This window comes from Lepidochelys olivacea (assembly GCF_965140295.1).
Source record: "Lepidochelys olivacea isolate rLepOli2 genome assembly, chromosome: 7".
Taxonomy (NCBI): domain Eukaryota; kingdom Metazoa; phylum Chordata; order Testudines; family Cheloniidae; genus Lepidochelys; species Lepidochelys olivacea.
Window position 1 is genome coordinate 78,485,017 of NC_140417.1, and position 11,469 is coordinate 78,496,485.

General features: G+C 47.9%; 2 protein-coding genes across 2 annotated transcripts; one reads left to right on the plus strand and one right to left on the minus strand.

Annotated features, from left to right (window-relative positions):
- The first annotated feature begins 13 nt into the window (after positions 1-13).
- ADO (2-aminoethanethiol dioxygenase) lies at positions 14-4,108 on the plus strand. The gene has a single exon (XM_084634103.1). It carries the CDS (start codon positions 288-290, stop codon positions 1,014-1,016), a length of 729 nt encoding a protein of 242 aa, XP_084490229.1. The 5' UTR covers positions 14-287; the 3' UTR covers positions 1,017-4,108.
- A 4,189-nt stretch (positions 4,109-8,297) lies between these two features.
- Positions 8,298-10,256, minus strand: EGR2 (early growth response 2; the record flags this gene model as incomplete). The annotated part of the gene is made up of 2 exons (XM_084632845.1): positions 8,298-9,493; positions 10,079-10,256. 2 exons carry the CDS (start codon positions 10,254-10,256, stop codon positions 8,298-8,300), a joined length of 1,374 nt encoding a protein of 457 aa, XP_084488971.1.
- Between the last annotated feature and the right edge of the window lie 1,213 nt (positions 10,257-11,469).

The window sequence follows — 11,469 nt, forward strand, 5'->3', positions numbered from 1 at the left end:
AAAGCCTCCATACCTGGCAGTGCCTATGTCTGCGAACGCGGGCAGCTCAGCAGGGCCAGGCAGTTCCCAGCCTCCAGCCCCCGGCCTAGCCCAGCGTTGCCCCTCCGGCAGGGACAGGATTGGGTACTGGGCAGAGCCTACTGGGCGGGGGGAGACTACAAGCCCCAGGATGCAAGGGGCCGTACGCGCCGGCGCAGAGGGGCGCGCCCTGCCCTGCCCTGCCCTGGAGCGCGGCGGAGAGCAGTGGCCGGGCGGGCAGTGCCGAGCGTGATTACCTAGGCGGGACCATGCCTCGGGACAACATGGCCTCCTTGATCCAGCGGGTAGCCAAACAGGCCCGCATCACCTTCCGGGGCCCGGCGCCGGGGCCCGGCTTCGGCGAGAACCTGCACCGGCTGCAGCAGCTGCTGAATGAGGTGCAGGCCGAGGACCTGCACCTCGCCCCGCGGGGCCCGGCGGCCGTGCCGGGGGCAGGCTGCTCGCGGGCCGGGGCCGGGGCCGGGGCCGGGGCGGTGCCGCCGGTGAGCTACATGCACATCTGCGAGACGGAGAGCTTCAGCATGGGCGTGTTCCTGCTGCGGAGCGGGGCCTGCATCCCGCTGCACGACCACCCGGGCATGAACGGCATGCTCAAGGTGCTCTACGGCAGCCTGCGCATCGCCTGCCTGGACCCGCTGCCCCCCGCCGCGCCGCCCGGCGCCCGCCGCCGCGCCCTGCTCCGCTCGCGCCAGCTCTACACGCCCGCCTCGCCGCCCTGCCTGCTCTCGCCGCACGCCGACAACCTGCACCAGATCGACGCCGTGGACGGGCCCGCCGCCTTCCTCGACATCCTGGCGCCCCCCTACGACCCCGAGAACGGCCGGGACTGCCACTACTACCGCCTGCTGGAGGCGCCGGCCGGCCCCGCCGCCGATCCCCACGCCCTGCCCCGGGAGGTGTGGCTGCTGGAGACCCCGCAGGCGGCGGATTTCTGGTGCGGCGGAGAGCCCTACCCCGGGCCCAAGGTCTCCCCTTGAAGCCGGCGCGGCCCCCCTCGGGGCGAGGCTGCGCCAGAGCCCTCTGAGGGCGGACCGTCCCCCCCGTCCCCCTTCTTCCCCTGCAGGGATCGTGTGGGGCCCGCTGGAGTAGGGGGCCCGCCCTCCTCCTCCTCCTCCTCCTCCGCTAGCGGAAGGTCAAAGAGCCGCCAGCAGCGGGACTGGAGGATCTGGCTTGTGCCGTGGCTCACTCGAGATGTCGCAGCGGCTACATTCGCTGTACAAAAGCCATAGCTACGATTCCCTTCCCAGCCGCCTTTGAAGTAATGCTAGTCACTACAGCAGGCCCAGCTCCTAGTCTCGGGGTGCGGAAAGCCACTCCCCAGCCCTCCCCGGCTGCTTTGGGAGAGTATTTGTGTGCACGTCTTGGGCTGTCCTTTTCTTGGTTCAGAGCATCAGTTCTGACAATGAAGCATCCATCTGCTGGTGCCATGGGCTGCACTCTTCTAGGGTACTGCTTCTCTACCAATGGATAATTGCAGTAGAAACAACTTTTTATACACACACTCTGCCCCAGAGGAGCTGATTGCTGCTAAACTAAGGGTGGAAAAATCTTTTGTGTGTTTCTGCCAATGATGCACACAGGAGAGCAGTTTCTGGGGCAGATTAGGTACCACTTCCCTGTCCAAATCATCAGAAAGACAGCAGCCAATTAACTCTCACACAGGGAACCCAAATCATAACCCTGAGTGATTTGGTGTGCTTGATCAGGGCAGTTATACAGACTTTATGGTGGCTGAGCATCTACTCCTCCTGGCTAACAAGAATAGCAATATCCAGCCAGAACTACTGCTGTTAATGACATAGACTGTATTTGCAGGAAAGCTACAAAACTAAGACCTCTCTGTGCTTACTGCCAAGCTTTTTGAGTTGAGGGCACTAAACAATCAAGTGGTTTTTTTTTCTCCTTTTGACTGATGTGAAGACATGGAAGAGTAGCGCTGTTTAAACTTCCACACAACTGAATGTTAAAGTAAATACCAGTATTCTGTCTAACCACTTAGGGCCACTGTTTAGTTTGACACCCCTCTTTTATCCCCCCTCCTTCCTAAAGTTAAGAGAATAAATGTAATAAGAAACACTTCACTCTTCAATAAGGCACGTTTGTAAGTGCTCTGAAAACTCATGAGGTGGTATTTCCAGCCTGTCTAGTCCCACTGACAGTGTCTCCTCAAACCCAGCTTGTGGGTAGGAATAGGGAGTCTGTCCCCACAACCCAAGGTAATAAACAAATGGGGAATCTTCCATGTTTGTTGGGGATTGTCCCTGAAATGAGCGTCAAGAAGATCTATATGGAACTAGCAAGACACGGAACAACTCTTGGGCCAGGAAATGCTCCTAGAGTTAACACTAGCCATTTCTAGGGTTACAGTTAATTATAAATTAAGGTTTGTCACATTATAAAGGGACACTGTCAGATAAACTACTTTAAACTTTTCTTAAGTTACATAAAACATAAAATTAAAACTGAAAACTTGGAAAATTCTTTGTTTATGTTTATACATTTCTTTAATTAATGAAAATAGAATAGTCAACTTCTAATCAATTTCACTTTAAAACGCTCAGCCAGCCATGTGTTAGGTGGAAACACTGCACAGAATTTGTTGTTGTTGTTTTAAAACTTCATTGCTATTTAAATGTTTTGTGGGAATTATTCTAGTAGTCTTAGAGCTGTATATAAATAAACATAATCTTCTAAATTTGGGACTAGATTTGACCTGAGGCCATCCCTTGAAAGTGAGGCCTACATTTTGATACATAACAGAACATTACAGGCTTTATAAGCCTTGTTTTCCCTCTTTATACTATTTATAAAAATTGCTTTTTCTTAAGGTTTTCATAAACATAGTGTAAAGAAAACAGTGAATTTTACTTTGCTTTGGTGTAAGCAATCTTGAGGTTTAATTTGCCTATGGTAGAGGGTATGACCCTTCTAACAATGGAGGTACTTTTTCTATTAGTGAAATATTCTGTTTATATGACAGGGAAAGATTTTATGTGCCTGCATATCTTAATACACACTTTATACCAGAGACCCAAACTTGGGTAGCCTTGACTCTCCTCGTCTTGTAGTAGTGACTTGAACAGAAAAAATATTGACTTAACCACTTCATAATTGATACACCAACCTGTTCTGGAAGTTTTCCCTTGACTATTTCTTCTTTGCTTTGTGCATTTTAAAAGCAGATTTGTTTTTCCTGCATAGTTGCTTGTGTGTGAGTTTTAAAATAATCATTTTGTGGCTCTGTGTTTAACAATACTTCAAGGAGCTTGTTCTTGCCTGCAGAAGATTGGATATAAAGTACACACACTACATTTTCAAATCTCAGTTTTCTGAAAAATGGAAGAAGTTATTTCATGCAGTTTGCATTTATTTTTTGGTACTTCAAAGTGCCTGATTTCTACAGCTGCCATACCTGCTTCTCCTGGAATTCCACTACAGCTCAGCTTTAAATAAATAATTATGCAGTGAGATCACATGTTCTCTATTATATTTAGTTGTAATGCAGTTCTTTAATATCTGAGTCTAATTCTCTGTCTGTAACACTAATGAAGACCTTTTTTTTTCAGAATTCCTTATGGAAAACAGCGTGTAGGATGCAAGCAGCTCTACTGGAAATACAAACTGCTCCAAAGAGAATTTTTATTTAACCTGTTTTAGTCTTTCTACTCTCTCTCTTTGCTGTCAGTTTTACACCATATGTAAAAACTAGTCAGGATGTTTAATGGGATGTGACTTTAATGCATCTTTAATGGTAGTGGTCCCTTACATTGCAGGATGTTCTGACAACAATTACAGAAGAATCTTTAATAAAGTGGAGCTAAAAGGACCAGTATCAAAACAAGTTCTACTACAAGGAGAAAACAAACTAAGATGCATTAAAGAAAAGCCTTTTTGTTTAACAGTTTTTGCTTGAACTTTCATATACTTAATCATTAGAATTTACTATCTTTAAACAAAAGGCTCAAGTCTGTATTGCTGTTCTTTCCCACTGCAGCCTGAGTATTGTGTTTTCATAACAGGAAAATTAGTGCTGTTGATGAACTATAGAATAAATACAGGATATTTCACAGTTGGCCTCTGATTATTTTCCCTTCTAAGTGTAAAAGTCTTATGAACCCAGTTGGGTGAAAAGAAATTTTTTTTTCTTTTGTAGTCACACAAAGGCCTCTTATGAATTATTTTTAAATTAATTCCTGTATAGTTTATATATAACAGGAAAGACTCCTCCTTATGTCAGTGAAAATGCCAGGCCACTGTGACATTAATCTAGCTGTATCTGTGGCTTCCTTTCATAAACCTTCTACGCTCCCCATATAGTCAAAGTGCTGTCCAATCTCAATATTTTGACATTTGAAGACAGATGTAAATCTAAGTCAAAGACATGGACTTAAGAATGTAGTGTCAGCTGTCTTAAAGTTTCTATTGTAGCCACATTGATTCATCTGTAATTTTCTTAAATCAACCTATTTATTATGCATCCTTTTTCTGTCAGGTCTATGCCTCTCTTCTCCTTTTAACTAGGAATGTAATTTTCTAACATGTTAAATTGTTCTTACTCAAGAGTTTATAATTTTACACTAATACATCTGCAGTTAGATCTGTGGTACGTTTTGGACAAACTAGCCATTGCTGAGCTGCAGTCATAGTAGGAGAGCTGCCCTGCCATGACCATGAATCAATGGGACTTTGGAACTTTAGCACATTGAAAGAACCAGATAACTGACCATTTCTAATACAGTGAGCTACTGATGCTAAACAAGAAAGCTTCGTTTCCCATACGGCGGCATTCAACATCCATACAGATCTTGGAGCTCCTATGTTAAATCAGTCACTAAACAGTCTTTTGGAAACCACCTGGATATGGTAAAAGATAGCAATGCTGAAGTATACTGAGAGCCATGGAGCAATGAAAAATGAATTCCCTCTTGTGTACCTATGATCTGGTACTTAATGGTGGCAGCTATGTTTTCTTACAGCTGTGTAGTTGTTCTCAGTTATTAGCAAATAGAGAACTGATTGTAAATAGTCAAAGCTGAAAACTTGAACATGAAATAAGTTTGATTTTGTTAAGTCACACACAAAGAGGTCCTGGTCTTTCAGGTGCATGGTGTGAGCTGCTAAGGAAAAGACCAGTCTCAGGAGAAAAAGAAACATCTTTCAATGTTCAGCTCTGTTCTAGTGGAGATCAGCAGCCTTTTTATTCTGGGATATGCTGAGCAGTTTACAGTGTCAAAAAGCTGCATTGAGCTGAAAGTTGCATACATCTGTCTTGTGGTAGAGCCTTTTAAGCAAGGTTTTTTTAAAAAACCAATTATACAGTATCTATTCTGTTAACCACCTCTTGAAGTATTGGAGTGTAAAACAATTAGTGGTCCTGTTTCTTCCCACCCGCACTTTAAACTCTTAATATACTTCAAGCAAATAAGTGAAGTTGGTAGGCCTGGCTATAATGTATTCTGTTAACTTTTGCAGAATTACTGCATCTTTGGCAGCTTTTACAAATCTATATCTCCCTGAATCAGAGAAAATACATAGCAGCAACACATTTCATATAAAGATATGCTTTGTGTATTATGCGTGTTACTTGATCACCTGAACCCAGTACACCCAGTTCAGCACTTCCCACTGTGGCTAACTCCCATATAAAATTGAAGGGTTTGCCAGCATAAAGAGCTGAATTAGGACCTCATAATGTATGCCAAAGGAACTCAGTTCCACCTAAGTATGTATCCAACATATGGAGGCAGTCACACAGAACTTTGGGATAGGGAAATTAAAGATGGCTAAAGTAAATGGGAGATGTGGGTAGTCAGCATCTCTTAAGATCAGCCTCAACAAGCATATAGTATAACCTAACCTATCTGTATAACAGAAGAAAAACTACATAGTAGCCTTAAATGTTATGTGATTTTCCTTCTGCAAAGATCTACATCAAGATTTTCACTATCATACACATGAATATACATACAGCTAAGAGTTACTTTCAGGAGCAGTTTGCTGCCTCTGACAGCAAAAGGCTCAATTCTGATTGAACAATATCAGCTTGGTTTTGAAATTTGAGTCACCTGAATAAATTCAAATAAGTACTAGACATGCTTGCCTGGTGTATGAAGTTGTGTGAGTCTTTGGCAATTATTTGAGTAAATACTGGGGAGAACCATCACAGGTCTTTGATTCTGTAGCCACGCTCTACCCAGCAGTATGGCAAGAGAATTTAAGAAACACTTATGTGACCATTGGATAGGGACTTGCAGGTTGGCTGTGTTTGGTGAATGTAGCCCACAGATGGACTGTGCCAGTGATGGGTGCCACAAATCCACCGAAACAGGTGATCTCTAAGCCATCAGTATCTATAAGCTCTGCCCTGGTGCAATTTCACTTTTAATGACTTTACACACAGGGTGAACTTGGCAAGTGTTTAACAGTGGTACTTACAGCTAATCTTTTCAAGTTTGTTATTATTCAGGCCTGCCGTAGCTGATACCAGCGCACTTTGTTCTAAACAAATGCTACTCGGTTGCCGCACTTGTTTGTGGAAACTGAAAGCTCTTTACACCGTGACCGCTCTTGAGCACTTTCCACAAAGCCGCACGCATCTTGACTCGGATCTCAGCTCTGAGAGTAGCTTTCTCCGAGTGGGCACTGAGATGATGGTATTTATTTTCCAGAGCCCACTTTGGGAGTTTTAATTAGCCTGCTTTAAATCACGGAACAATAATGAGTCAAAATACAGCTCACCGGTTTAGATTAGCATTTCTATTTATTCCTAGGGGAAGTCCCCACCGCTCTACCAGTTGCTTGTTTGTACACTGGGGACGGGGGAGTGTTTGCATTTCCGTAAGGGACAGTTTGCACAGTGCAAAAAAAAAAAAAAGGGCGGGGGGGGGCGGTTTGTACTGGCGAGTCTCCCTAGTCGGAAATAGCGTCTATTATTTGAGCCGACTCCAGGAAACTCACAATCAGTACAAAGTGTACGTACCCAAACCACTCGTCCCGTGCTCTTTTGAAGAGGGAGAGCTACAGACATACAGGGTGAAATCCTGGCTTCATTGGAATCACGGGGGGGGGGGGGGGGAGCTGTCATTGGCTTCAACTGGGCCAGTATTTCACCCAAAATCTAAAATACAGATGAGTGGGTGATGTATTTTACAATAGGACTGTACTGTGGGTCACCTAAAATAAATGTTCTATACCTATTGGAGGTGACTAACCAGTGCTTTGGTCTAAAGAAACAGTTTTCAACTTAGCATAATTAAGATATTTCTCCTCTTCTTTTATAAACGATTTAAGCACCGAACCTATTGTTGGAAAAGTATTTATTTACAGAATACTCATAAAGAAACCATCTCTCCTTTGAGCTCTGGTTAGTGGTTGTGCATTATTAGACTATACCATTTCTATTTCAGCTGTTGTTCCGAACGGACAATTGATGTGCCAGCTCTAGCAAGACTATTTACATCCTCATCTGAAATCTGACTACAAATGTAACACTTTGAAGTCACATAAAACAGTGCGTACAAAAATATAGTTTCTAAAAAATCCAAATATTAATGGGCAGAAATGTACAGCCATACTAAGATCAGCGACTGAACACGTTTCTGTCGTAATTAATAAGGCAACCCATTTACATGCAGACTGAAACATTGTCTACATCACACAAGGCACCAAGGACACTTCAACACGTTTGCATGCATCCTAACAGCAGAGAATATACGTACATCCCACCTTCAATAAATTAACTTCTCTGACGCTCATTTTGATAGAGCACATAAACGCTTTGCCTCTCCCTCCCCAAAGGCTGAGAACTCAACAGTGCACATCAAAAAATACACAAAATCGGAGTGAGTAGACGCTGAAAAATAGCCATTTAAAACTCTGGAAACCACCTGTCCATTGGCCCGTCCCATCAGATTGCACTTCTGTGCTCCACGTTAGTTGCACTGATAGTGCTGAAAGGATTCAGCCTGACACACGACCGCTTGGACTATTAGTCAAGGGCCCCAGAGCGTGTGCCCGTCCCCGCTTCCTCCTCACGGCCTCGGAGCAGCCAACGAAGCCATAAAGTGCACAGCGGTTCAGCCAGCCGAGCACCCACGGCACCCGCCCTGCTGGCCAGGCCGCGCTCTGCAGAGCCAGTCCCCAGCCCCTCTTCGCCCCGCTCCGGCGGCAGGCTCCGGAGGTGTGAGGGCCGGGCCGCGCTCGGCGCTAGTCCGTGGCGCCAGGGGAGCAGGCGGCAGTGCGCGCGCAGGGGGGCTGCCTCAGGGCGTCCTGGTCCTGGAGGCGCAGGCAGCCAGGCCCCCGGCACCCGCGGCGCTGCTGCTGCTGCCGCCGCCGCACGCGGCGCCTGGCGGGGGCGCGGCCGGGGCGCTGGCCCCGCTGGAGGAGGAGGGGGTGGCCGCGCCCTTCCTCTCCTTCTGGCGCAGGTGGATCTTGGTGTGGCGCTTCCTCTCGTCGCTGCGGGCGAACTTGCGGCCGCAGAAGTCGCAGGCGAAGGGCTTCTCGCCGGTGTGCGTGCGGATGTGGGTGGTGAGGTGGTCGCTGCGGCTGAAGTTGCGCATGCAGATGCGGCACTGGAAGGGCTTGTGGCCGGTGTGGATGCGGATGTGCCGCGTCAGCTCGTCCGAGCGGGAGAAGCGGCGGTCGCAGCCCTCGGCCGGGCACGGGTAGGGCCGCTCGTGCACCGGCGTCTTGCTGGGCCGGTTCGGGTACTTGCGGGGCCGCAGGATGGGCCGCAGGGGCAGGTTGTGCGGGCTGTAGGCGCTGGCGGGCAGCCGGCCGCCTTCCCCGCCTCCGCCCGCCGGCCCGGCCCCCGGCCCGCCCAGGGTGAAGTTGCGGATGGTGGAGAGCGGCGTGAGCGGCGGCGGGACCCTGAGGGAGTCCAGGGGGCACGGGAAGGGCTTGCGCTCGGGCGCGGCGTGCAGCTCCCGCTGGCACTGGGCGGGCGGGAAGAAGCCCGGGTAATCCGGGATCATGGAGAAGATCCCGCCGTCCGCTGCCGCTTTAGGGGAAGGGTAGGACGGGGGCGGGTGGTAGGGCAGAGAGCCCCCGGCCGAGGCGGGCAGGAAAGCAGAGGCGGGGTCCTGCTGGTAGAGCTCCCCGCAGCCCGAGTAGGGAGGCGGAGGTGAGTACAGGTGCTCCAGGTCCCCGGGCTGGTTCTGAGCCATGCTGCAGCTCAGGGCGCTGCTGGCCAGCGGGTTGGGGGAGGCACAAGATGCCGTGGAGGAAGAAGTGGCCGATGAAGAGGGGGTGCTGACCCCCTGCAAGATCCCAGCGCTCACGATGTTAATGATCCCCTCCGGATAGCAGCCGGCTCCTGGGTACTGAGGGTCGATGGAAAATTTGCCCATGTAGGTAAAAGTCTGATTGCGGGAAGCAGAAACTGCTGGGGCAAAACTGCTGGCATAAGGCAGATCCAGGGACCTCTTGTCACTCATGTCAACATTGATCATTCCATCTGGGAATTAAAGAAAGGCGATCGGTCAGTGCACGGCCACCCTCTACTCCCAAGGACACCTGGCTGCTTTCAGGACTATGGCTTCACCAAGTTCTTCGCCCTACTAAGAAGCATGTTATCAACATGGCCAAATACTGTCTTGTAGTTCACTTCCCAGTGTCCACCTGCCTATATGGGGCGGGGGTTCTCTCTCGCTCCCTCTCTGGACGCTTTAATTTACAAGTGACATATATTGCACTAATTTCAAGGCTCGCCAGTCCCAACTTTATCTTAGTTTAATGCACACACACAATGAATACAGGATGCCTTAGAGTGTCGTGCCCCGAACTAGCCTAACCACATTGCAGCGGACAACTTGCTGTAGTCCCTTTACACTGTTATCTCTCAGCATTCAGACATTAATCAAATTAGAAAGAAGCACTCAGATTTATGTATACATTAACACATGTTGCCATTGTCCAAATCAGAAAATTCCTTTCTAGTTTTCTTTCTGTTTCGCTGAAATGTGATCAGCAATGTGCAATCGGACCGCAAGTCAGACAAGTAAACACCCTGCACATGCACAGGTTAAAAAGTGATGCTTACCTCCTGTCACACTGCTCATCTGGTCATACGGTCCTCCTAAGTCAGCATTGGGGAAAATTGTGACCGAAGTTGGCAATGTGGTAGCGATGTCATCCACAGGATAAATGTTTTCAGATAGCTGGTGCACAAAACCACTGAGAGTTACTGGAATTTTGTCTACGGTCTTGGCAGTCATCATTTGGTCAACAAACAACCTTGAAAACAACTTTCGCTGCTTGTAGTGTTAATACTGTATAGGGTGAGGGTTATTTGTTTCTTCCACTCTAAAAAAAAATCAAGTAAGTTTATACTTAAACTCTGTCACTGCCTCTGTGTTGCTCTGTAAAAGCCCAGTAGTTGCTGTAGTGTTATTGTAACAGTCAGTGTCCCTTGCAGAGCTGTTAATCACTTGCAGCTCTCAGTAGATGGAAAGTGTTGCAGTAAGTATTTATGGGGAGGCCCTGAATGCCCAGGACGTCACTGCCCATATAAGGACTGAGGAACAGGGACGGGCGAGCCGGGCGGAATCATCACATGGAAGATTAGCATGCGGTCCCTCTGTAGTCGCATCCGCGCCCGCTGCAGCTGCTCCTCTCACAGGCAGGCTGGTGCTTGGCCGCGGATTTTCGGCAACAGACCGTAACTTTTTATAAAGATAGTAATAGATCCAGTGCACGCAAAGTGGGAAAGCCTGTGGGAGGTGCTTGTCTCACTTGCAGAGCACGAAGCACCGAACGAGGGATATTCCGGTTTCTCAGGCTCTTGCCTAAAAAGGCGAGGATCCGGTCCCTGAGGGTTCCGCCTCTCCATGCCTTTTTAGGAGTCGTTCCGGAAAATTAAACTTCGGAAAGAAAACGAGCGGAGCCGAGACAGTACAGTCAAACCCCTACTCACTTTCTTAGCAGCTTTTAACCGCAAGCGACGAATCAGAAAATAGCTACATTCACGGAATCTGACTTCTTTTTTCTGAATTGCTGGTGGAAAGAGACACTGATAAGAGTGAATGTGGTATTGCTTTTTTGGAAAGTGTGTGATCTATTTATACGGTAGCGAAAACGGAACTTTTTCTTGTTGTTGTTGTGGCTGCCACTGAAGGAGAGTAACAGAATAACAACAAGGCTGAGCTTAATGTAGTTTTGTCCCAGCAGAAAGAGCGGAGGCCTCTTAACCCAACCGTGCAATTATAGGATCCCTGTATTTCCAATGAATCTGGCTCGTGTCCTAGATAGGGGTGCTCAGTTTCTTTAGGAGATGGACCACTCGGACTCTGGGTCATTCTCCGGAATGATCTCCTCCAAACGTCCTCTGAAGTAATAGATTTCTCTTAGTTGTAACTAGTTGAGAAGCCTTCGCACTGTTATAAATCTGTATACTTCTCTGGTAACTGCAGTTGGGAAACACATGCTACATAA